Source organism: Phyllostomus hastatus, unplaced genomic scaffold (assembly GCF_019186645.2).
Source record: "Phyllostomus hastatus isolate PE091 unplaced genomic scaffold, TTU_PhHast_1.1 phas_scaffold_78, whole genome shotgun sequence".
Taxonomy (NCBI): Eukaryota; Metazoa; Chordata; class Mammalia; order Chiroptera; family Phyllostomidae; genus Phyllostomus; species Phyllostomus hastatus.
The window spans coordinates 90,666,298-90,693,246 of record NW_025334041.1 but is presented as its reverse complement, the minus strand read 5'-3'; the positions used below and the strand labels follow the sequence as shown (position 1 = coordinate 90,693,246).

The window sequence follows — 26,949 nt, the reverse complement described above, 5'->3', positions numbered from 1 at the left end:
ATCAGACCCGGCAGCTCAAAAAGTGACTACGTAGCTCCCGGCTCACTTACCCACACACCTCCTATCCTTTCCGAGCCTGCCTAAGTCCCACCTTCTCTCAGAAACTGACCCCAACCCCCAGCCCGGAGACCTCGCCCTTGTCCACAGCGCAGGCCTCGTGGCACCTGTTCAGATACCCATCACACTCCGGGTTGTTTTGATGAGAATGTAAACAAACGCATTAAGACTGCGGGGCCGCCTCCCTGGCAGTGTCGCAAAACGAATGAATGAATGCACGACTCACGGCACAGCCTACACGCTGGGAAAGAGGTCCCGAGATAGCTACCCGCGGAGCCAGACAACGCGCCCTCGCACGACCCGCGGCAAAAGAAAAAAGCGAACGCGTCTCGCGACCGCGGAAGGCGAGGGAGAGAGGACGAGATCCCGAAAAAGGTCCTTTTCCCATACGCCCAGACGGCACAAAAGGTGGGCCTTTCTTGCAGGAGCGGGTCGTGCATTGGTCAATCCTCTAGACTAAGGGCTGGGATTGGCTGCGGATCTCAAAAGACGCCCTCCGCGCGGAGGCGGGACCGGTACGAAGGGCGTGGCCGGCGCTGGGTTACGCCCCTGAGTTTTGGGCTCCGGCTGGAGGGTCACGGTTTGCACCTGTACCCCTGCTTCGGGGCCGGTGTTTGCGGCTGTTGGGGCCGCGGGCCCGGTTTGGGCATCCGAAACGTTCGAGGCGCGGTAGGTAGTGGCCGTGTGGGAGGTCGGGAGTTTCGCGGCTCTGGAGGCGGTGGCCCAGTCATTCCCCGCCCGCGCAGCCCTGCCCCTTGAGCTCTGCAGTCTCTCTGGGTCTGTGAGGCCCGGCCGGGCAGGGCGGGAGGCCCGCCGAGCCTTGCGTCCCCTACCTGAGAGTGGGGGCGCCCCATGCCTTCGCCTCCATTTTGCAGATGGATCGGCGGGTGAGGAACGCGGACGGGCGGTGGGACGCGGAGGCGAAAGGCCCGGATTACGGCGAGGCGTGGCGGAGGGGGCGCGCGTGGCCACTCATCCTCGCTGCCGCGCCTCTGGTGGGCTTCTGTGTTGGGGAAACTGACTGTTAGGTCCTCGCCTCTTTACCGTGCTCTCACGCCGGGACCCAGATGCCCCTGGAATAAGGGAGTCCGACCCCAGCTAACGCACAGATCCTCTCTCACTACTTCGGGGGCATTCCCAGTGGAAAGGTGGACCCGAACGATGCTTTCTTTTTGCCTTGAATGCAGCTGTCCAGGGCTGCCAAGGGGAAAACGCAAGATACCCCACTCATGCCCAGAAGGATCACCCTTTCCAATTGTCATCACTAGAAGAGCTCTAAGCAGCCCAGGAGGCACATGTTCAAAACCTATTTCAGGTCCTTAATAATTACTAGGTTGAGTTCGGTGTATTGTTTGTAATAAAAAGGAGCGGAATCCTGCCAGAGCACGTTGGCCCTCACTGGGAATTCATTGGAGAATGGGGAGAGGTGGCCCGAAGGTAGCTAGCTTTCATAAATATCCTAGCGCTTCCAAGATTTAGGGTATGAAGAATGTTGTTCAAATGCAGGACAAAGTGTGTCCAGTCAAGAAATGAAGGTTCTAGGGCTTGGTTAAGAGAAGTAGAGGCCACCAGTTGAACCAACCAGTCCTGGGCCACTCACTGCAGAAAGGAGTGAAGAACTCGGTTTCACCTCTTTGGAGAAGCTTTTTAAAGGACTTCCCCCTCCCCATAAATAATAATCACTTCTTTCTTTAGGCTGCCTTTTCTTGCTGTATTGTGGTTTCCCCAGCCCCTAGCACAATGCTGGGAAGTCAGTGACTGAAGAAAGGCTAAAGAAAACAAAACAGTAGCAGCATAGCCAAAAAGTTCACAGAACAAAACATTGATTTTTTGTTAAGATTTATTTACTGTTAGAGGGGAAGGGAGGGAGAGAGAGAGAAACATAATCAATGTGTGACAGCAGGCCCCCAGCTGAAGACCCAGCTGGCAATTCCCAGGCATGTGCCCTACTGGGAATTGAACCACTGACCCTTTGGTTCACAGGCCAGTGCTCAATCCACTGAGCCACACCAGCCAAGGCAAACTTAATTCTTTTAACTTATTGGGCCAATTATTCTTACAGGGTAGGGAATCCGTTGAGCTCTGGTTCAAGTCAAATCAGATTTCTGTTCTTCCATGTTGCTAACTTTAGACAAGTAATTAAACTTCCCTATGCCTCCGTTTCTTCATCTGTAAAACAGGAGTTATAATAGTACATTCTACTCCATGGGTTTTGAGGATTGAATAAAATATTGACATAAAGTGCCTAGCATAGCTGTTAGCAGTTGTTAGGATAAAAGTAAACAGATACTCGAACAGATTCACTAATACTAAATATCTGTATGTGCTTGACCCTTCAGGATCTGTCTGTACTTGGTCCTATGTGTTTTCTTGATTTTTAAAAAATCCCTTAACCAGAGATGTCCAACCCGCAGCCCACAGGCCCAGGATGGCTAAGAATGTGGTCCAACACAAAATCATAAATTTACTTAAAACCTTTTTTTTTCTCATCAGTTTTTGTTAGTGTTTGTGTATTTAATGTGTGGCCCAAAGCAACTCTTCTTCTACCACTATGGCCCAGTGACACCAAAAGGTTAGACACCCTGGCCTAAACCTTTTCAGAGCCCACCCCATCCCCCCTCAGTAAAAGTACATGCAGGCATACCTCATTTTATTGTGCTTTACAGATGTTGTGTTTTGTACAAATTGAAGGCAGGACCCTTCAAGCAAAAAGATTACAACTCACTTTATTGACATCCTCATTTTTTTGCTATCACCTGGAACTGAACCTGCAGTATCTCCAAGGTATGCCTCTATTCCATAGAAAATAAGCTCTTCACGCTTTTAGTCTCACTACCCACTAGAGACTGATGAAGCGCCAAATAACATTTAGCAAATATAGTAGTATTGGATACACTCAAAATGTGGTCTCTTAAAATGAGCAGAGGAGTAAATCAAATGTGACCTGGTGTGGCTGACAGAAAAAGATTTTAGGATAGTTGGCTCAGCCAGAAAGAGGCAGAACTTGTGGAGGTGGGCCTGGAGTGGCTTCTTTCCTTACAACAAATCTGGTCTTCTGAAGAAACTGGTTCCTGTCTTTGAAGTTGTTCATGAACATTGTGAAAAGTGGAAGAAGTCTTCCAGTTGGTTTCAGACCTGTTTGCCAGACCTAGAGGTGGCAGATATAACCCCTAGGCCTAGGGGATATTGCCTCACTTCCAGGTTTTCCTGTACCACTTTCTGGTTGCAGGAAACAGGCTGTTATACTTCCTTCCAGGTGTAGGTCCCCTTTGCACATCAATTCCTCTTAAATATAGAGTTTCCAAAACAAAACTCCTCCTCACTTGTAACTATTACAGGAGAATTCTGATCTGTGATTCTGCTTTTACTGTAGTCACAAAGAATCTTGAATTCTTTCTAGGGAATATTATTGTTTCTGGGGACTCCCATCCAGCCTGGTGGTATTCTGTAATGAGCCATTAAAATCCTGCCACAAGATGTGAGCTTTTTCTAGTGCCCTGTTGGAAAGGTTTTAAGGACAGGATACATTTCCTCCTGTCTGGTGGATGTAAGTCAGATAGGCACTCAGTGAATGCATGTAAAGCCATTATAGTTCTGCATCACAGTGCTAAAACGGGCTTATGAATCTGGTGGTTCTAGAACATTGTGCTTACCAGTGGTCTGGAGATCTTGTAAAGTGCAGGCTCTGATTCCAAGGCTATGGGGTAGGGCCTGATAATCTGTATTTCCAGCAAGCTCTACAGTGATGTAGAAGCTGCTGATCTGTGGACCACACTTTGAGTAGAAAGCGACTAACATAAGTATCTGCATTTGGTTTTTTAAGTTTTTTTTTTATTTTATTGATTTGAGAGATAGAGAGAGATGTTGATTTGTATCACCCACTTGTGCATTCATTGGTTGATTTTTGTATGTGCCCTGACGGGGGACTGAACCCCCTTAACCTCAGTGTATCAGAACCAGTGCTCTAACCAACTGAGGTATACGGCCAGCTTTTTAGAAGTACTAACAAACAGGTTTTATTTCCTTGTAGTATTGAGATAAAGTCTTGAATTTAGTAGTTTTTTTCCCCTCTGTTATTCTGTTTTTAACATTTCTTCTGTTTTGTTCCAAAAAATAATTTGAGGAATCTTTCCAAGATCCTTTCTGTGTAACAAGATTTTTAATAGGAGCAACTGAGGCAGATAGGGTGAATAAAAAAAAGGTCCAGACTAAGGTCAGTACAAAAAAAGAGTGCCTTTTGCCTCATAGATTTTGCTTGGGTGGTACTGCACATCTGGCCCTGAGCTTCCTAGCAACCAAAGCAAAGAGGAAAAAAATTTTTTTATCAGTTTTACCAATAACTATAAAGTAAAAACCAACTGGCTGCTCAGTGAAATGGCTCTTTCTCTTACTGAGACTAGAGAATTCTTGTCCCATGAGTTCTCTAAGAGGTTTTGGTACTTGAGTGACATTCTTCATGGCATCTCTTTAGAGAATCAGTAAGTTTCTTATTCTTCGTATGTGTAGCCTGAAGGGCTCACAGCGAACTACCAATACAGTAAAGCAGTGGCCTGTGGAACTGGTCCAGGGCCAGCTTCCTGGGACAGCAGGAACAGTTTTTATTCCAGGGGAGCTGTTTTTCTGCTGTGCTCTTTGGTGGGAACGGAGGGTACAGTTGACTGACATGTTCATTCCTCATTATCCTTGTTCTTTGACTGCTGAGGAAGCCTCAAGAGCTTAGAGTTGAAGGGAGGGGTGGCTAGAAGCTCAGTCCTAAATTCCTTGTAGATGTGGCCGTTGCATTTCTTTAAATGCCACCCAAAGACCTCTCGGGACAAGTTGGAAGGATGGCCCTGCCCTGAGGCTGTTTGGTGGTCCCAGTCAGTCAGCCAACTGGTGAGAGAGGGAGGGAAGGGGAAGGAAGGGAACAGCAGCCTGGCAACAGCCTTCCCACCGCCTCTGTCTGAAGGGGCCCAGTGGCTCCTCCTAGGGCCTTGGAGGACCCTTCCTTTGAGAAGCAGCCATAGGGGAAACAAAAGGGGAGGGGGTGCTGGAGGATCCACACCTCCAGCCACAGCATGGCTGGCATACACCTGCCTCTGAAGCGGGCCTGGGCCTCTTGTGACTGCCCCTTTTGTTGGCTTCCACCACATGTGTCTGTACCCCCTTTCATGCTGCCTCCCACATAAAGATGGGTTTCCACCTTTAAGCTCCATTCTCCCGTCAGTCTAGTTCCCTCAGAGCCTTCCAGCAACCTACAGTGCTGGTTTCTACCCCATCCCCTCCCGCTTTCCTTGTGGGCGGTTTCATGTTCTTAGAGAAAGAGCAGCACTGAGAGCCTCTTTGCCTGGTTGTCTGGTCACATTCTGCCACTGTGTGTGCCTGGCATTTGCCACTTATACCTGTCGCCTTCTGTAAAAACAACAAGGAGTGTCAGGGCTTTGGCCCCTGAACTGGTAGGGCTTGCTGTGTTGGGCACAGCTCCTTCTGGCTGTACAGGCGGCTGATAGTGTACATGGGTGCAGAGACAGACCCTTCCCAGACAAAGTTGGTATAAATCAGATTGTTCAAAATGAGCTCATGATTTCAAGAATCCTGGGCAAGTCCTGTTTTGATATGAGGATTACTTTCTAGCTGATAATTTGTATATTTGAATGGTTTAGTGAAGAGAGGAACGTCACCCTTCCCCCGTCAATTCCCAGCCCTCCTCTCCATCTGGGACAGGAGCAAGTGGGAGGAAGCCCTGGCAGCTGTGACAGGACGGCAGGAGGGTGGTGCAGCAGATACCAGGGAGGGTCAGGTGTCCAGGCTTATGGAGTTAGTGTTACCACAGACGTGATGTGTGAGCATATTTTTTTCTGTAGGGCAGGAATAAGCCAAGCAAGTCTGCATCACTCCTAATTATATCTGGTAGGTCATTCGGCTTCTGTAAGTCCTGGAAACTAGTGGAGAATTTTAAGTGCAGTGGTCCCTAGAATATCCTGAAGCTTATGTGGCTTGTCTCTTTGTTTGGCCAAGGAGAAGGCAGATACGCTGTGTGCAGACCTTTCTCAGGTAGGAGGGTCAATTCATTGTTCATAGTCTGGGCTGTGAGGCCTCCAGTCATTCAGTCAGACTTACTGGTGCTTCCCTGGTAGGAGGCCAGCTGAGGCCTCTGCCTACCACAGAGCTGCTAGCCCCTGGGAACACTGTAAGATGCGTGATCTAAGAGCAGGGAAGCTCCATGTAGCGTAATAGGTTGTTTAAAGCTACTAATCTGGGACAGTGTTGGTCCAGCCCAGCAAGTCATTTTCATCATTCTGAGCGGACCATTTGGTGATTTGAAAAGGAGTAAATGGTCTTTCACTGGAAGGGTACAGGCAGAATCCCACACCTCTACCCTCATTCCCAGGTGGTCAGAAAGAATGATGTATAAAATCTAGAATCTGGAAATGAGGGCTGGATCTTCATGTTGTATTAAGATGTCTACCTGGCAAGTGAAGACAGGGTTGAGCCCTGAAAATCCAAAACCTGCACATTTTCTAGGCTACAGTTTTCTTCAACCATCAACATGATTGATGGTTTAAAAAATTTTTTTAAAGATTTTATTTATTTATTTTTAGAGAGGGAAGGGAGGGAGATAGAAAGAGAGAGAGAAACATCAATGTGCGGTTGCTGGGGGTCATGGCCTGCAACCCAGGCATGTACCTTGACTGGGAATCGAACCTGTAACACTTTGGTTCGCAGCCTGCGCTCAATCCACTGAGCTATGCCAGCCAGGGCTAAAAAAATTTTTTTAAACATGTTTATTGATTTTGCCCTGGCTGGTGTGGCTGAGTGGATTGAGCGCCAGCCTGTGAACCCAAGGGTCACTGATTCGATTCCCAGTCAGGGCACATGCCTAAGTTGCAGGCCAGGTCCCAGAGTAGGGGCAACCAAGAGGCAACCACACATTGATGTTTCTTTCCTACTTTCTCCCTCCTTTTTTCTCTCTCTAAAAATACATAAAATCTTTAAAAAAGCATGTTTATTGATTTGGAGAGAGAGAAGGAGAGAAAAACATTGATGTGAGAGAGAAACATCAATGGGTTGCTTCTCATACATGCTCCTGCTGGGGATTGAACCCACAACTTAGGTATGTGCTCCAACTGGGAATTGAACCCCCAACCTTTTGATGAATGGGACGATGCTCCAACCAACTGAGCCACACCAGCCAGGGCCAACGTGATTGATGTTTTAAAAATGGTCTGTCTTCAGCAGTCATTACTTTAAGTTTTCCCTGATTGTCTCTACCCTAGTTGACTTTTCCCTTTTCTTTATATTCTGTAGCATCTTGTACACAATTTACAATGAACTCTCATGGACTTCTTTTCTATTTTATTTTTATTTTTTCACATATATCTGTCTTAGTTCTCATAATACACTTGTATAGCACAGCCCTGACTGGTGTGGCTCAGTGGGTTGGGTGTCAGAGGTCACCAGCTAGATTCCCAGTTAGGGCACATGCCCGGGTTACAGGCCAGGTTCCTGGTTGGGGACTTGTGAGAGGCAACTGATGGATGTTTCTCTCCCTCTCCGCCTGCGTTCCCTTCTCCCTGAAAATAAAATCGTTTGTTTTTTTTTTAAATCTTGTATAGCGCAGGCTAAAAAATAGGATTTGTTAGGCAGATAAGCGAGATTATGAGGGACTGCTTATCCAGACAGAGAAAATAACCAGATATAGTATGTCTTTTCAGAAGTACCATTTTCATCAAAGTCACTGGATTTCATACCTTCTTACCCTAGTTGCTAAAGGGCCTTTGGCAAAACTGTTAACCTAGTTCAGGTTTGTATGTATACTTGAAAGTTACCCAGCGGTGTCTCCTAAATAGCTTATAATTCTAGCTCACCACCCCTCCAGGGATAAATGGATACCTTCTATTCTGAATAATGAAATCTAAAAAAGACATTAAAAAATACCTTATAAAAACAAAGACAGAGATCATTTGTTGTACCATCTCTTGCCCCAACTTCGTCTTCGTCCAGCCCCATCTCAGGACCGCAGCCTTCAGTGCGAAGAGGAGTGGAGGAATGAACGAGGGGGACTGGCTTCCACCCTCAGGGCCCAGGGCCAGCCAGTGAGAGAGTTTAGGAACGGAGGAAGGAGTAGAAACTAGGGGCTACAGACTAAGTTCAGCCGTCACCTTGATTTTTCCCATTCATGGGCTCAGCTTATCCCCAAAGTCATGAAAACACAATTTGCCCGTGAGTGTTTTCATGTGCAGTATCTTAAGTAGCCACAAGGTGAGGACGCAGCTCCATGAAAGTCTCTACAGGACTTGGTCACCCATCTCTGTCCCTCTACTAGTCTCTTCCCTCTTCTACTTTGTGTACCTCTGTTTTGTAACTTGTTCCCCAATTGGTTCATAAAGAGCTTAGATTCTGGAGTCACACTGTTCTAGATTGGAATCTCTCTGAGCCTTTGTTTCTCCCTCTGTGGAATGAGGATAAGGCCTGTTTCCCTTGGGAAACCAGCATCATCTACCAGAAGTACGCGTGCAGGTACCCTTCCTGGCCGTTTGCACTGTGGGTGTGCTAGCATGCATGCAAATGGTGTGTGTGCGTGGTGATTCATCACAGCGTTGTATGTAATAGCAAAAGATTGGAAATAACCCAAATATCTCCTGGTAAGGGACTGGTAAAATAAACAAGAGAGCAGTATTACAGTGGAGTACAGTACTGGGCTGTGATACAAAGAAAAGAAGCTCTCTTTGTATTGTTAAGGAATGATCACCAAGATATTTTGTTTAAAAAGAAAAGGAAGCAAAGTTCTGAACAGCATGTCCTATAAACTTTGCTTTAAAAAAAAAAAATCCTTACCTAAGGACACACTTACTGATTTTAGAGAGGGAGGAGGAGGGAGACATTTATCATTTGCCACTTGTGTGTGCCCCAACCAGGGACCGAACCTGCAACCTAGGCATGTGCCCTGACCCGGAATCAAACCTGTGACCTTCCAATTTATGGGACAATGCTCCAACCAACCAGGCCACATTGGCCAGGGCTAGTTTGCTATTTTTATGTAAAAAGGGAGAAAGATGAAATAGATTTTTGTGTTTGTCTGCATGTGTACCAGGAGATGAGTGACACAAAATTAATGAGACTGTTTACTTGTTTTTGTAGAAGTATCTAGTAGTAAATATTTTGCTTGGTTTATGTAAAAAAAAAAATAAGGGCTACTTTTCCTCCCTCTCTTAGACTTCGTTTCTTGAAACTTGTTACACTGATTCTGACACACGCACGGCCCCCGTGATAGCGATGGCAGTAGCTGACACTGTGCCAGGCACTGTCGGGGTGCCTTGTGTGCACTAGTTCATTTTAGGGAGCAACAGGGACAAGGGCGGGGGATACTTGATCTGCAGTGCATTTCATATTTGAGTCCTAAATTGAAATTGTCCCAAAAAAGTATGTTTTTCCCATTAGTTTCTGCCACATAGGGTGGTTGTGAGAAGTGAGAGTACATGTAAAATGTGTGCTCTTCTGCAGGGTGGCCTCTGAATTGGTCTGGAGCCAGCCAGGCAGGGTAGGACCCTCCTGTGTGGGCGGTCTTGGAATAGCTGTCCTCACCCAGTTGTGTTTCCTTGTGTGCCAGCCAAGCAGGGAGCGCCCACATCCACGGCCCCCTCCACTTTCTCACTTCCCTGCTGCTTCCTGCTTGCCATGGCTTCACCTCCTGGTCTCTGAGGAGACAAGGCTACTTGAAGTTGGCTAGCCTTGAAGTTGGCTAGCCTTGAAGTTGGCCCATTGCACTTCAGGCAGCCAGTGAAATCCTGGGTGCTTGAGGGTCCCTTGCCTCCCAAATCCTCCTGGACTTGTGCTCCCAGGAGCAGCCCTCACCTGCACACTTAGGCCAAGGAGGTCTCCCTCTGTTCCTGAAGCTCTTCATGCAATGGTCCTGTTTTCAGATCGCCCTCCTAAATTGTTCCTTCTTTCTTCCCTGCCCGCTGACTGCCCCTATCTCTCTCTCTCTCTCTCTCTCTCTCTCTCTCTCTCTCTCTCTCTCTCCCTCCCTCCCCCCCTCTCCCTCTCCCTCTCTCCCTCCCCCCCTCCCTCCTCTCTCCCCCCATCCTGCTCCACAACCTGGAGCATGGCTCCTGTGCTTTGAGAGGGTCGTCCCTTCTCCACAGGAGAAGGTGTGGGGAGCACCCCGGGTTCAGGCGAGGCCTGGACATGCCCTGACTTGCTCTTCAGAGCAGAGTGGTCAGAGCCAGGCCAGAGCTGCCTGCTGACGGGGGCATTTTGACAACAGAGCCGCAGCTGGGCTGGGCTGGCACAGGCCAGGCCTCTTACCCAGTGGGGCTGGGCTGAAGGGACAGGGACGCAAAGGTGACTTTAGTGAGGACCAGGCCTTGACTGTGATTTGAACCTGCACCGACCCTCCCAGGCACCTGGTGCTGGGGCTGGTACAGGCCACATAAAAGTGGAGGACAGAATATTGTGCTCCCGCCTCCTTTTTGGAAGGGTTTGATGCCGAGGAGAAGCTGGACCTGGACCTTTGTTCTTCCCTGAGGAAGTAGCCATAGTTTTTTGGTTGTTTCTCTTTGCCCCCCACCCCCAAATGTTTTTCTTAATCATTAAAGAGCAAAGTTGCCTGGACACAGGTGGACATTTGATATTTTTGTCTCTCTTTCCCACTTTGTAGGCAGCTGAAGGCTTCAGGGAGTCCTGACCTAGAGGCGTGTCAATGGCACTGGGAGAAGAAAAGGCAGAGGTGGAGGCATCCACGGACACCAAGGCCCTGGCTCGTGGGAGGTGGAGCTGCAGGGAACAAGAGGTGGACATCCCCGTGCCTGTGAATGGGGAGCAGCTGCCACGCCTAGAAGCTGAGGGAGAGCCCGCCTCCCCTGTGTGGGGGGCAGAGGACCTATCTGCCCCCACCTGTTGCCCTTCTGGAGCCTGCCAGTCACAGGCCACCAATACCAGCAAGGAGCCAGTGGCCGGTGCATCTCAGCGTGCCTTCAGCTGCCTGCATCCTTCTCCCCATGCGGGGACTGGAGATCTGCATTCTGTGGGAAGTCAAGTAGCTACTAAGGTAAATGAGACTGCAGGTTTACCTAATGCTATCTTTTGGGAATGCATTCCAGCATTTTGTTGTCATCTTAAATGCTTTCCCAATCCCTGTTCAAGGTGGGGCATTGGGGTGCCTGGGTATGGTGATTTCTGTTTTGCAGGTTTACCTGGAGAATTGGGCCTCGGTGCCAGTGGGGCTGGGGGGCTCTGTCCATAGCATCTCCTTTTCCTTAAGAGATTGGTGATCTTCTGAGAACCAGGGACGCTGTGGCCAAGACCTACTGTCCAGAGGGCTAGGCCAGGAGAGTTCTGAAAAGGGGAGCTTTTTCTGTTTCTGACTTGGTGGTCTGAAGGCCTCAGGGGGATCCTGAGAGGAAACTTGGGGGAGGAGGGCCCAGAGCTGTGGTCTCCTGAGGGCTTTGAGACTGTATCTCCTGGAAACCCAGGAAGCCTGGCAAAGCTTGGAGCCCCTGCAGGGGGCAGCACTGTTGCAGGGCGAGGAGAATTTCTTGGGCAGCCCTGACTACAGTGCAGCCTCGCCTAGTGGGAGTCACGCGTGGGTGGCAGGGCGTGCTGCCTGGGTCTGTGACCTCAGGCAAATCACTGAGTCTTCTAGGCACTCAGTGTAATTGGGAAGGTGACTTGCATGACCTGCCCCTCCCAGCTCTGACGTCCTATTCTGTTCTGCTTGCCCAGACCTTTCATGGGAATGGCTTTGATCTCTTCAGGGTCATTGTGGCCTTGGCTGCTGCATGCTGCTCCTGTGGATCCCGCTCCTTCCAAGAGCCTCTGACTGGGAGAAAACAGAAGCTGGGCTCACCTGCCTGGGGGCCAGGGTGGTGGGGGCTCAGGGAACCTGTGAGTCAGAGCTTCAGAGAAGTCAGAAGCAAATAAGCCTACTGGCTTTTTTCATGGTGTGAGTCCAGTGCTTAGTGTAACTCCTGTTGTGTGTAGAGCTCTCACCCTGTGCCCTTCACACACGGGCTCATTTACTACTCGTCGTCCTGAGGAACTGGTGCTGCTATCCCCATTTTATAGGTGTGGGGAGTGAAATGGGCGAGTAATAGTACCACTTTCACTGGAAGGTGGCAGTTAGGGGTCGGCACCAGGTCTGTCTGGTGCCGGAGCCCATGGCCTTTAACCACTGTGCCACCGGCCTCCCTCAAGCACATTAAAAGTTCAACGTGAAGAGGCTGAGGTGAGTGACTCATTTTGCTGGTGTTTAGTTACCACTGGCATGCGAGCCGAGTGAGTGGGTTTGGGTGTGTCTCCCATCAGTGACAGGGTGGCTAAGGTTTCGTCTGCACAGGACATACTTCCAAAAAGTTAGGCAGTGTGTTCAGTCTGACAGCTCTGAGTTCTGCTTACAGGCAGGGTATCTGTGGAGGAAGGCCTTTTGAAAGGACTGGGGACGGGATCAGTTTGGGGAAGATAGGCTGCTTCCAGAGCAGGCTCTCCATGTCAGGACCTCTCCTGAACATCATTTGGCTCCTCAAAGAAAACTCCGGATTGTCATCTAAGAAAGAAGTTTAGTTCACTAATTGTTTACACTTGAGTGCTTTTTCTTCCCTCTTATCATTTCAGATGGAGGACGCCAGTCTTTCTGCCTCAGGGGAGCTATCTCAGACTGGAACCATTGCCAAAGCCACAGGTCTTTGCTCAGGACATGATGCGGATACTGAAGATGATCCGTCCCCAGCTGAGTCACCTCCAGTGCTGGACCTCAGTCAACAGCCTCACATCTCAGGTTTCCCTTTCTCGTCAAAGTGGAGGTCCATGGTGAGCCCAGGTGTCGCTGCTCCTCAGTTTTCCAGCTGCAGTATCTCTGCTTCATCCCCTGGTGGCAGTTTCCAGGGTCTCCAAGAGAAAGCAGAGCCTCAGAGTTGCTCCCTTGCCAAGGTCTCTTCCCTGGAGCTGGTCGGTCCACAGTCAGTCCCCTCTGTGGGGGGGCCACGGCCTCAGCTCCAATGGTCTCCACAGCCTGTGTCCTCTGGGGAGGATGCTTCTGGGCTGAGCAGGAGGCACCTGTCCTTCCAAGCTGAGTACTGGGCCTGCGTGCTACCAGATTCCCTGCCCCCTTCCCCTGACCGCCACTCCCCGCACTGGAACCCAAATAAAGAGTATGAAGACCTGCTGGACTATACTTACCCACTTAGGCCCAGGCCTCGGCTCCCAAAGCACATTGACAGCCACGTGCTGGCTGACCCTGTCCTGCAGGACTCGGGCATAGACCTGGATAGCTTTTCTGTCTCCCCAGCAAGCACTCTAAAGTCACCCACTGATGTCTCCCACAGTTGCCCACCAGTGGAGGCCACTGCCCTGCCATTCTCTGAGCCCCAAGAGCCAAGCCTCAAATGGTGGCACTCTGGAGGACCCCAGGAGCAGGGCAGCGTTGGGCTGGCATCTTGTAGCCAGCTTGCATCTACACCCAGGGCCACAGGCAGTAGGGGCAGTCCTTGGAAGAGTAGAGAGCCAGCCCTGAGGGGCGTGAAGAACTGGCGGCCTATGGGCAAGTCCTTCAAGGTGAGCCCTCCCCAGCTGAGGACGTGGAACAGAGGGTGGCCCTCGTCCAGGCCAGAAAGAGAGAAGGGAGCTAGCCATGGTATCCAGCGCCCTGCCTACATGGAGTCGGGATGGACACCAGAAGAAGACCTGGAAAGCGATGACGAGTATCTTGCCTTGCCCACTCGGCTGACACAGGTTTCTAGCCTGGTTTCATATCTAGGTTCTGTTCCCACTTTGGTGACCCTGCCAGCTGGGGCTGCCGAAGGGCAGAGCTCCCTGGATGTGTCGGACAGTGATGGGCCTACTTCCTTCCCATCGGACTCCAGCCAAAGCCAGCTTCCCTCTGGGACTACCCTCAGAGGGTCTGGGGAGCTTGAGGAGCAGAACCACTGTTTGCTGCGCTCCTTCATCCATACAAGGGACTCTGCAGGGGACGGCAGTCTGGTGAGCAGCCAGGCGCTGGAGGTCTCTGGACCTCTGAGAACACGCTCCTCCTTGCCAGTTGTTTTGGACCCAGATTCTAAAGGGCAGCCTCCCAGGAGAGGAAGAGAGGCGGGAAAAGACTCACTCATGCAGTGTGTGAAGGTAAATTCAACATTTAAGAGGTTTTGCAGAGAGGTGTCTCATTTCTTCCCCCAGAAGAAAGAAATGCACTATGCATTTCCAGAAGGAAATTATGCACTAATATAACAAAACTTAGCAAGTTTGAGTTCATTTGTGTGCCAGGCACTGGACTGCTGTATCTTATCCTATTTAAGCCTCACAACTCTCTACTCGATGAGGACTGTTGTTCTCATTTCACAGAGAAAATGGCAGACAAGAGGTTAGGCAACCTGCCCACTGAAAATTAGCAAGGGCTGGAGCCTGAGCTCTTAACCAGTATCCCAGGCAGCTTCCCAAGGCTCTTGACCTTGAAGATTAAGAGGTACTCTGCACAAGAAAGGTTTGTGCTCAGACGCCTTTAGGAAACACTGAACTAAACAAAAGTAAGTACTTTCTTGACTGGGAGGCTTCTCGGAGCTTCAGTTCTAATGAAGTGGTGTAACGGTAGAGGTTTATGCACCGCCCAAGAATATCTGGAGATACAATACTACTACTACAGGGAGCAGGGTTGTCAGCATCAGGCAGGTGTGAATTTGAATCAGGGCACTGCTCTCTGGAATTCAGCTGTCTCTCAGGTTCGCTGCTTTGCTAAAATATGGAGATGCGCCACTTCAAGGTGTTGTGTGGATTAAATGAAATAATTCATATTGAGGGCTTCACGCAGTCCCTGACACAGGTACATACATTCAGAAATGTGGCTCATCACACACACAGGGAGAGTCCCCCAGGTGAGCGAGGGAATACTGCATCTCACCAGAGCTGGGCGGCCAGCTGCGGGTCCGTGTGTGGGCCCATGAGCTAGTGCCACAGGCGGTTCCTAGAACTCAAGGAGGGCTTTAACCTGCTCTTGGTGTCCCAGGGATGGTTTTATTTGTACTCTGAAGCCGGCGGGACACGTATTAGCATGCACTCTCCTTTGTGATACAGGATTGAGAGAGGGTGAGGGAAAGTGCTTGGCTTGCAGCTCCACAGGGAGTGTTGGGGCCCTGCTCCCTGAGCAGTGGGGGCACAGGAGACGGAGTGCAGCTTTGAGTCAGTTGTCAGCTTGGTGTACATTCTGGTTAGTCTTGACCAGTCATTTATTTTATATCCATGTTTTTCCCCCAAACAGTCTGATAGTTAGCAGTGGTGCTGACCCAAGAACTGGTTCCTGGGGCTGGGCTATTCCCCATGCAGGGCCGGCCTTTCTCAGACTGTCATTTTTGGTGTCACATTGGGCTGAGGGTAGGCAGAACCAAGGTGGGGCTGTTGCTGTTGCCGTTGCCCAGGCAGAGGTCTGGAATCATGGGGTGGGGACAGGCAGGGAAGGGGAAAGGAGACTAAAGCCTCAAGTGAAGGAATGCCCCAGAAATGTGCACAATCCATCTCGGAATCCCTGGATATTTTTAGCCTTTTGAAAATGTAAACAGCATGTTTCTTTTATTTGTCTGCACAGACCTTTTGCTGTCAGCTAGAAGAGCTGATCCACTGGCTATATAACGTCGCAGATATTACTGACCACTTGACTCCACCCAGGTCCAGTCTTGCAGGTCTCAAGTCGTCTCTGCAGCTTTACCGGGTAATGCATGGTCCTGGCTTTAGCTGTTCACTCACGAGAGGGATGGCTACATTACTTGATTACAAGGTAATCAGGTAATTTAGCTGAAATAATTGATGTTCAGCACATCGTGGCTCAGTTGACTATGTTACCTAAAATCTAATCATAGGTCCTTTTCATATTCCTAATGCTGAAAAACTGGGATGTATCAGTTATTTCACAGGCCAAATAGAGTTTGGAGAAAACGCATTGATTGTATTTATCTTGAATCAAAAATATGTACAGGTGATTTCCAGTGTAATTTTCCAAATGTCTTAGGGATTGATTAAACATAGATCTGCACTAATATGGAGTCGCTGGACACATGTGGCTATTTAAATACAGTTGAAGATTCGGATTTCTCAGTTGCACTAGTCACATTCCAAGTGCTCAGCCATCACATTCTTCTAGTGTCTGCCACATTGAACAGTGCAGATAGAAGAACATTTCCATCATCACCGAGTTCTGTTGGACAGTACTGACTGGTATTTAAGTGTCTGGACTGAAATTGTACTGATTCCAAAATACACACAGGGCGTTTTGATGGTATTTAAATAAAATACGACTCAATTTGCTTCTCATGTGTTTAGTTTTGGAGGGGCATGTCTCTCTTTTTAAAAAAATAAGGGTTTTCTCTAAAATCTCAATTGTGGCGCTGATTACAACTTTAGGGCAATTATACTTAGGGTGACAGTTTGTGCTGGCTATTCTGGCATAATTATCAGTAGGTCCCCCTTCATTTCCAAAAGTGTTCTGAATTGGATGATAAATTATTCAGTTGCCCTAAACGTAACATTAACCCTGACTGAACTACCCATGGCTTCTAGCATGTCTGGTTGGCCAAACCTTTATAACCTCTGATGAAGGAGCAGGGGTATTTGTAGTGTGAGCCTGGCACTAGTCTAGAAAGGGTTCTCTGGGACAGTTCTGTGAATTGCTCGCACATTACAACCTAACCCTGCCTCTTTAACAGAACAGGGTGTGATTTACAAGTGACTGAGCCAGGGGCCACAGTAGGTTGGGCTGAGCCTGGAGCTCTCACCACACCCAGGCAGGATGGAGGGCCTTTGTTTTCCAGCTTAGAGCCAAGTAAAACTGAAGGGACCAGGCTCGCCTGGTCAGGCCAGCTGCCCTCTATCAGTGAGATTGCTGTTTCCTGCTGTGTGGAGAGTTCCTTGCCCAGAGTACACTGGGAAAGGCTGGCTATGAGGGTCCTCCGTGTGCCGGGGTCCGCTCCCAGGAGGCCCAAGGGCAGCACCATTATTGGGAAAGGAAATTGCCCTTGTAAGATTTACCTGGGTGGCCCTTCCAGAGTGCCTCAGCCCTGCCCCCATCAGAGCAGACCAAGTAAAACAACTCCATTCCCTCTGTTGTGCCCCTCATTCCATCCATTGCCTCAACTTCCAGACTAACCAGAAGCAACTCTCTCGCTTTGTGTGTAGAGCTGAGATCTGAGCTGTGATTACCCCTGCAGGTCAGTGAAGCATAGCCCTCTGTGTCACCCATACAACAGTGGAACCACACTGTCAACCCCTTACCCACACAGAATGGTGCGTGGCTTATGCATATGTATAAGCTACCTTGACCCATGCTGAGATACTTAATATAAGCCTGAGTGTGGGTATGTACCCATATACTTTAACTGTGACTATGTTTCATTATTTTGTCTTATCACAGTCAGTTTGTGGCAGCATATAAGCACAGGTATTAAGGCTGAACACAGGAATATAATAAATTCCAAGAGTAAAATTATAACTTCAGAATGTGAACTAAGTTCTGCACCCTGTGTTAAAAGTGGTCATGAATTTGACTTTATATTTCCTAGCTAAAGGGACATCAAAAATAGTCAACTACAAGGCTTGGTACCTATGAGAGAAAAACAGATGAGCTGCTAAGGAGAATGACATCTTCCCTGATGTCTTCCCAAGGCCTAAGGGCCACATCGAACAGGACAATGCGAGAGTGCCCAGATAGAGGCAGCAGTCCTTGTGGTCAAGTTAACAGCATGTCTTAATGGCTCTTACTCGCTAGTTCCACTAGAACAGAAAACTGTTCTGAGAATCCCATTGCCCTGTGACTTCAAAGAGAACCCACCCTGTGAGGTGAGACAGGAAGGAAGCCCTGGCTCCAGCTGTTGCTAAGGCAGGCTCCAAGACAAAGAAAACTATTTTTTTTTTTTTGTAAAACTGTAAACGGAAAAAAAAGGATTGACCCTATTTACCTTGGGCTCAAAAGAGGTGAAGTTAAACTTTTACACTGTTTACTTGGAGAAGCCTGAAAACCAGTGGGTTCACCTTCCAGGTTAGAGGGGAATCAAGCTACCCTACAAGGGATCATTTTGAATAACTTAGAAAATAATAATGACAAAGCTTTTTTTCTTTTTCTAATATGCTTTAAGCAATTTAAGAAAGATATAGATGAACACCAGTCCCTAACAGAGAATGTCTTGAAGAAAGGGGAGATTCTTCTTCAGTGCCTGCTGGATAACACCCCAGGTGAGATGCGTGAGGCTTTGAATGCCGCCAGCCTGTCTGCAGCAGGCCCAGGGACCCACATTGACTGGTAAGGAGCCAGCAGTGCCAGAGCCCCTCCCACAGGCACCCCTGTCAGCAGCCCCTCACACCATCACTGCCCTCAGACCACACCATGAGGCAGTTACAGTCCTAAAGGTAAGCCGGGAAGAAGTTAGGTGTTGAGCTTGTAAGAACGACACTCGTGCTTTTCTTATCTTTTCCTGGTGGTGTGCTGGGTGGGAATGCTGGTTTTAATCCAGCTGTTCTTGGTTTTCAGCTAGGGCGTTCACGGTGGGGAACCCTCAGGGCCTCCCCTCCTTTCCCAGCACAGGCCGAACCCCTCTGGTCATCTGCTCTGGGGAAGAAGTCGTGTCACATTTTAAGAGTAGTCACTCTGTGCTGAGGGAATAGACTGAAGGAAGAAGTGAACTGACAGGAGGGGACAGGGCGGGCAGTGGTGCACACGCTGAGCTCAAGCCTGTTTTGTAAGGTGGGTTTCCACTGTGGGAAAAGGAGAACCACGAGCCTTTGAGAGTGCACTAAAGCATGAATGGTGCAAGGATTTATGGTCATGCTGCCCTTGCTGGGGGGAGATAGGATATGGAGGATGAGCTACGAGAATGCCAGATTAAAGCAGTGAAGTGATGGACCCCTGAAAGCAGCCTCTGATTTCCTCTAAGATTGAATATCAAAGTGCTAAAAAAAGCCTACCTATATTGTGCCTCAAATTGGGAGTGAAACGGGGTTTATGCTAGAAGCAAATAGCATAAGTAAAACTGGGCGGGACCTGCAGGCTTGAGGGGCGATGAGGTTGCACTTGCCTGACCAGAAGTAGTAGTAGGCAGGTGCACACTAAGGAGATGCATGGAACAGTCTCAATCTCAGCACTGACATTTTGAACCACATAATTTTTGTTGTGAGGGCAGTTGTCTTGTGTGTGGTAGGATGTTCAGTAGCATCCCTGGCTTCTACCCATTAGATGCCAGTAGCACCTCATACCCCCAGACATTGCCAAATGTCCCCTGGGAAGAAAAATCACCAGGGTTGAGACCTGAATGAGCCATGGAGCCACTGCAGGGATTTCCAAGGGGCAGCACTTATCCAGGGCATGTATGAGACTTCTGCAACCCCCTGCCCTTGGGAGACTTTTGATTGGGCTCTTCTCCTGTTCTCTTGCACTAGTGTTTTTGGTTTTGATTGGGGCAGAAATTCAGTATGCCAGGCTCCTTGCTCACTGTTCATTACACTGGTATTTTACTGAACACTGTGTGCCAGACACTGTTGAAGCAGTTGACATCAGACTTTTTTTCCTTTCATCACAGCCCTGTGAGGTGGATACTATTGTTACTGCCACCTCAGCAGAGTGGTGAATTTGCCTTGGGTCACATAAGGTAGGGCAGCCTGGCTCCAGCCCCATATGCTAGCTCCCCCGCTGTTGTCAGTGTCTGGAGGTGCAGGGGCCTGGGCAGGAAGGAAAGGAGCTCAGTACCAGGAAACTTCCCAGAGGCCACAAGTAACAATGGACCTCTTAAAAACTATGGGTTCTTTGACCTTTATTTAAAAATCAATTCCATAAATTTCAGTGCTTAATTTGTACATATGTATTTATGAATTAGAGGGGAAGGGAAGGAGAGAAACTTCAATGCGAGAGAGAAATATTGATCAGTTGCCTCTCACACCCCCAACTGGGGACCAAACCCACATCCCAGATATGTGCCCTGACCAGGAATTGAACTGGTGACCTTTCACTTTGCTTGGTTGACACCCAGCCAAGTGAGCCACACCAGTCAGGGCAGCACTTAATTCGTAATAAAAACATCTCACTTTGCCTTTCTCTCGTAATAAAAACATCTCACTTTGCCTTTCTCTCAAAGGAGTCTGGAGGTATTTTACTGCCAAAATAAGAGGCTTTTGGGGTTTCTGTGGTGTTCAGACATGTATCCAGGCTCTTTCAGATTGACACACTGCCCCTCCACACCCTCAGTTTGGCATAACCAGAAATCTACTGTTTGGTGAAAACCGCAAGTTTCCCTTGATACTTACAGGGTCTTTCTTCGTGGCTTGTCCCCAGAGCATGCCGTCAGTGTCCAGAGCCGTAGCACAGACACTTCTCCCTGAGCCTGCTTTCTTCCTCTGCCACAGTATAACCTCAGGGACGGAAGCTAAATTAATTCCCCCCCCAAAACATGCCGATCTCAGACTGCTGCCAAAGGCCTCCCCGTGGAAATCTGGCAGGTTTTCGCTGCATTTTAGTGTGTGAGTTGACAATCCTGTCTCACACCCAAACTCATTATCAAATGGCTGGCATGTATATACATCCAGCTGAACCAGGTCCCTGTAAAATTAAAACATTAAAAATCACTGGGAAAAATGATTTCATGTACATTCCCAGCTTTCCTTTTACTTCCTTTCAGCCAAACACCTAACATTCTAAAATAAAAGTTCAAAAATAAAGATCCCCTGGATTCCACTGACAGCAGACAGGATGGATAAAGGTCAGGTGAGCATGGAAGAGGGCCTATCCCAGGTGCCCTTCAAGGCGCACTAGACTGCACCCTGGCCTTGCCCTTTAGAGATCAGCTCTGGAGAGTTGTCAGGACCGCACTTTGCCCCTATGACTGACGCAGCTCCCCTCAGTGCTGATCTCAATACAGCCAGCTGGCGCTACTGCCCGCCCCGTCAGCATCCTCTGCAGATACACAGCTTCTGCTTTCCCTTCCGCTGCTGGCAGATGTTGCAGCTGTAGCAGGAAACTAGGGAGAGTGTTAACACAGCTGATAAAGGCACAGGAAGCCAAAGCAGCCTTTGTGTTTAACAAAGGACAAAGTTTTTAAGAGAAAAAAAAAACAATCCTGCTGTGTGGGATGCACTCTGAACTTAGCCTATCCTGTAGGAGGGAATCTTGTCTTTGCCAGCTTTTAGATAATTTTCTTTTTAAGTCTGTTCATTTAGGACACCCACAAAAGGGTTCACAAACATTCCCAAATGTTACCTGACTACCTGTACACATGCTAAATGACAGCCCCCAGTTGACAGGACCTGGCAACAGGACCCTGGTCTGGGTGTGTTGTTTTATTTAATTTAAGCCTTCTGCCCCACAAGATCTGGGCGTGCTCAGAATCTTATCTCTAAAAGTCAGACCATGTTTCTGCCCTTCTGTGAATTACGTAATTCCAAAGTGGAGCCAGTGAAATTCTCAGCTTCAATCAGAAATTATCATATATCTACTAGTGCAATAGCGTTTCCTGGAGAGTCACTGTTAAGAGTAGACATTATGAAACTTGCTGTGTTTCTATTTTGTGTGAAATGCTACACCCTTGTATTTTCTTTTGAAAATAACTTGCATGATTTTTTTTTTGGCCTAATTGTTTTAAACCTCGTTTGTTAGTGTTACTGGAGAGTCACTGTTAAGAGTAGACATTATGAAACTTGCTGTGTTTCTATTTTGTGTGAAATGCTACACCCTTGTATTTTCTTTTGAAAATAACTTGCATGATTTTTTTTTTGGCCTAATTGTTTTAAACCTCGTTTGTTAGTGTTACAGGATGTTCTCGGGAGGATCGCAAAGCAGCCCAGCGAGCTGGAGAGCCACGCAGATCACTTGTATGACACCATATTAGCCTCTGTGGACATGCTGGCTGGTTGTGCCCTCATCTCAGACAACACACCGATGGCACACAGGAGTGCCGATGTGACTGGGATTAGCCTGGTAAATAGAATAACCTAAGAGAACATCTGTCCTCAGACCCCAGTGCTGGATTAGAGGTCAGAGCTCTTGTTCTAACATTTGGCTATTTCTTAGAGGCTGGAGCCAAGAGCTATTAAGTAACATGCTAGGAGAAAACCTATACTGAACAAGGGAGATGCTGTCATTGCCAGGCAGAAGCTTGGTTTGGGGGTCTTCCTGTGGTGATCAAGGCTCACTGTGGTGTGTTCCATTCTGCCTGCCTGAGGACTAGGATGCCCTATGCCCCTGGTAAAACTTAACCTAAACCTACTTTGTGTGTGTACATCTATCACCCAACTCATTTGGTACTCCATCTCCAAGCAACTATTGACAGCACCCAGTGCTTAGAGACACAGAGTTGCTGGTAACTCCCCAGACCTTCCTTTCTCACAAAGAGCTGGGGGGCATTGCTGTGGGGTGACACTCCTGGAGACCTAAGAGTACAGCTTTCTTCTGATCTCTGGAAACTCGTACAGGACACAATAAGAAAGAGGAAGTGAGAGAGTATAGGGGGTTGGTACCCACTTTGGGGGATAACTGGACCATGCTATCTCTGAAATTGCCTCTCCAACCAAAATGTACTTAACTAAGATCTTCCAGATTAGAATTTACTATAGACAAAAGAAGGTAGAGGGTAAAACCTCAGGTATGTCAAGAGCAGGGAGCCCATGTATTTCTATCAAAGAAATTTGAGCGAGTCATTTTAATTCTAAAACGGATGCAGGTTGATGTCTGTTGTCATGTCTTCCTCTGCAGTTTTCTGCCTGTAACAAACGCTTCTCCTTTCTTTCAGGCACCTTCTCAGGCAGAGATGTAATCTGCCTCCCAAAACTCGGCTGGTGGGAAACTTCCAGGAAGTTCTAGTAAGAGCCATTTAATGTTGATATTAAAGAGGAAACTTAACTTTAATGTACTAGTTTATATAAAATGCCTTTCTCTTCCCTGAAGCAAGAGGCTACTGAGTGACCGTTTTTACTTAAAATGAATCCTTCCAAACTAAGGTATTCCTTTGGTGCTGCTTCTCTACAAAGAGCATGTGGCTTTGCCAGTTTAGATAAAGTAATGCTCATAGGCTTATTCATCTTTCCTCCCCTCTCTATCTAGTTAAAAAAAGCAGACAGAGCTCTTAAACTAGTCTGTGTGCTGAGATTATTTAAAGAAGGTACCAATGCTCAGTACCCTCAGGCATACAAGAGGACCTAAGAGACTGAAAAAAAGTGAGTGGTTGGCCAAGAGCTTGGTTCTTTCAGTAAAACTGAAGCTTAACGTTTATAAATCCCTCTTTGAAGATTTTTAGAAGAAACTTTAACTCACCAAATTCTTAGAAGGTTCTGAATGACTAGAACATCTACAAATCAGTCTGGGCTTCAGTACCTTCTGTCATCTTCAGGGCTTGGGGGTCCATCCCCCTGCCTAACTGTCTTAAGGGAAAATGAGCAGGGACTTCTTGAGCTACTATTGAGCTTCAGCTAGGCTGTGGACTAATGACCCACTGTAAGAGGTACCTTTAGGAGGATGCACCCCTTCATTCCTTCTTTGGTATGGAAGAGTAAGTCCAAGGGAAGGGAAGGGCATGGACTCTCTAAGGCTGTCAGTAATGAAGGAAAACAAGGAAATTTTTTGTTGCTTGGGAGTTGATGTAGTACTTTCATAGAAATAAATCTACAGATCAGCCATTGAAAGCATCGATTCTATGGCTTTTTAAAGCAAAATGATCACCTATTGCTGGTGTAACCAGATTCTGCAAAAACAAAAAATCACTTAGTTTCTATTGAGCCATGAATGAACATGGAAGGAGGAAAGCATATTTCACCCCATATACTTCTAGTATAATAGTTAAAATTAATAAGACTTAAAGGTTCTTCATACTTAAATATATGAGATAAGCATTTAAAGGCCTTTTTTCAAACTCCTTCCAGATTCTCATTTGAGGAAGGTGCTTTAAAAAGGAGTATCTTCTAGTTTATAAGGAGATGAGCAAGTCATCTTGAACCAAAAGAAGGTGATGTTGAAACACTCACTTATGAAGCAGACTTCTGATTTCCCCTCAGAACAAAACATTTAAGACCAAATTACTGCCGTTAAAATAAGTTTAGGACTTTTAGTTTTGGAGGCTGAGCCACATAATTTTTCTTGTTTTTAATCCTTACTGGGCTATTCCCCCCTGCCCCGCCTACTTTGAGAGAGGGGAAAATACCATTAATGTGAAAAAGAAACATCAATTGGTTGCTTTTTGATACCTGCCCCAATCGGGGATCAAACTCACCACCATTCAGTCTCTGTAACACAGCTCCAACCAAGCCACACGGGTCAGGGCTGAGACACATAATCTTACCATTTCACTCTCCTCCATATGAACTAAAGTCCTATTAAATGTTTCTGCTTTAGAATTTCTTAGACTTCATAGTCACTGGAAAATTATATAAATAAAAACTCAGTATTTCAAGCACCTGCTGCTATGGTATCATTTACCATAATGCTTAAGGGCATGATCAGAATTGAACTGTATATTCAGATTTTGCCCATATTACGATTCTCCATCTTAACCCTTAGTTCCATACATGGACTTTAGTAGACAAAATACCTCCTTGACAAATAGCTGTAAATGTAAAATATTCTCAATAGCGTAGAATTGGTTAAAAAGGCAGTTATGTCTAATAGCCTGTATTAAAACTGATGTACTTCACCTTCTCTTTGATGTGGCTATAAAGTGGTACATGCCTTTCCACTGAGTATGTTACAGGATAGCAGTTAGGAGTTAAGCCTAGTTATTTACTAGTATTTGATAGGCATGAAAATAAGTATGTATCTGTTAGCAAAGAAAGACTGAAGATGACAACTCTATAGAAACTGGCCAATGTTATAATAATTGAATTCTGCATATGCCATTTTATTCCCATTCAACCTAGTAACTGTAATGACAGAAATTTTCAGAGTGTTTTATTTCAAAGTACCCCATTTCCCAAGAAAGTACTACTTTTACATAGAGATGAACTCAAGGTTTTTGTTCATCTCCTTGAAATAAGGTGTGACTGAAGGGTGCTTATTCTGGACTTAGTTGTGAATGCCACCAAAGAATATCAACACAGCTGCTAATTTCATCTTCAGCAGTGCTATATATAGAAAGTTGAAGACCTCCCTTAAAACTGAAGCTGAAACTGTTTCAGCCTAGTAAGATGCCAGCAGCATTTCCATGAGCAAACACAGCCACACTGATTCAAATAGTTTGGCTGGCCAGTACACAGTGGTACACACTAGTCTTCAGGATACTAATGGTCTACAGTGACATAAGTGTGGTAATGAAATTTCATCTTGACCTGCAGTAAAATTTCCTGGTAGTCCCTTTAAATAAGGAGAATTTAAGTCCACAGGGAAGTTGCAGTACTAAGGGCCATATAGGCAGTTTCAAGATCTGGGTTCTCGTCACAGCTCCATGGCTAAAGTGCAAATTGGAGACATTGTCAACATGGCTGTTTTGAGGCTGAGAAGGGTTGATATAAAACGTGCTGCAATGGCAACATGCATGTATGCTGAAGGAAAATTTAGTCAAAGAATAGAAAGTCACTGCTGAGACCAGAATGGCCATCATTCTGCAAGGATTTCCCAGAGACTAAACTGCTTAAGTTTAACTTACTCTTATGTAAGCTAATTTATGGCAGCCACTTACATTTACAATATGGCAAGCGATAGTTTTCCTTTATTAAGTGAACATATTAAAGCCTATAGTAGCTTGAAATGGGGGTAGGAATAGGAATATATATTTTTTCAAGGCTGCATTTATTGGCATATTCATAAAAGCAAGGCAATGCAGTGAGCCCCAGTCTTGACTGTCATGGGGGAAAGATGCTAGAATTTTCAAAACTAAGTATATAAATATGCTTATATCTTATAATAAATCCATGTAATGTTTTTTGCTAACTCGCCAAGAAGAAGCTGACAATTTGAACAACTTGCTGTTTGAAGTGCATGCCATCACACTGTTTAACATTTGTATCATTTACTTACTTTAGAACATAGTTTCTGGATTCTTTCCCCCTTTATATTGTATGGTAAAGCAAAAAAACCTTTTGAAGCATTTTAGAAAACTTCACCCAGATAATTACTATTTGGTAACTTGAGTTCAGTTGCCTTATTTGAGGATGAATAGATCCAACAAGCACATCTATAATACAAAGTAAACTATGATTTTTATTGTGAAATTCTCATAGATGGAAAATTAAATTGAATATTTATTCTGTCAATTTCATTTTACAATAATCTTATCACTTATTTTTGTACCATGTATTTTCAATTGCCTGTTTAGTGAAAATTAAAAAAAAAGTTTTAATTTTTGGCTTGTTTGTAATTTAAATTTTATCATTGAATTCAAGACCCCACCATAAAATGTGTTGCCAACAACCACATCCCAAGCCCCTAAGTAAGTATTTTGGCGGCTGCTACAACCACAAGGAAACAGTTTTTGATTTCTATCACCTTAAAATGCCAGTGTTAGCAAAAGATTTGCTTCCCCACAATAAAAACAAACTCTAGAATCTTTAAGGTCCTATTTAACAAAATTTTCATATGTGCAAAATTCCACGGAAATAAATACATTTTTCTCATTTATTATTCCCATCCAGCATTTGTGTTTTTGGTTAATTTTTAGGGATATAATTTCTAAAATTAGGGCAGTCATACAGTAAATTTTTCCTGCTTTCAACTTTAATGCTTTAATTCTCCTCCAACCTAAGTTATACAATTGTGGAGGATAAAATATCAACATCTGACTCAAAGCATGAAGAAACATTAGCACATGCGTTAGTCTGATCACTTGCCAATTAGGAAAGGTGATGCTTTCTACCTTTACCACAGGAAAGAACAAAAGTATTAATTTATTAAGCCATTTCAGATGGTTTCAGAGAAGGAACACAGACAACAGGCTAGATAGCATACATCCTAAACTTGTTTTCCAAAGAGTTTAA

The 26,949-nt window shown here is 46.5% G+C and overlaps 1 protein-coding gene across 1 annotated transcript; it reads left to right on the top strand.

The window, feature by feature from the left end:
* The first annotated feature begins 608 nt into the window (after nt 1-608).
* Nucleotides 609-26,932, top strand: CEP68 (centrosomal protein 68). Its single transcript, XM_045828820.1, has 7 exons — nt 609-726; nt 10,697-11,086; nt 12,649-14,154; nt 15,608-15,730; nt 18,147-18,243; nt 21,798-21,970; nt 22,782-26,932. The coding sequence occupies exons 2-7, from the start codon at nt 10,739-10,741 to the stop codon at nt 22,803-22,805; spliced, it is 2,271 nt and encodes a 756-aa protein (XP_045684776.1). The 5' UTR covers nt 609-726; nt 10,697-10,738; the 3' UTR covers nt 22,806-26,932.
* Nucleotides 26,933-26,949: the final 17 nt, after the last annotated feature.

Excerpts from the sequence above, each read along its gene's own strand:
- CEP68 (XM_045828820.1), top strand. The coding sequence starts at position 10,739 with ATGGCACTGGGAGAAGAAAAGGCAGAGGTGGAGGCATCCACGGACACC. Across the intron at positions 14,155-15,607 it reads CACTCATGCAGTGTGTGAAG|ACCTTTTGCTGTCAGCTAGA; the intron begins GTAAATTCAACA and ends TTGTCTGCACAG. Across the intron at positions 18,244-21,797 it reads CCTGCTGGATAACACCCCAG|TGTTACAGGATGTTCTCGGG; the intron begins GTGAGATGCGTG and ends CTCGTTTGTTAG.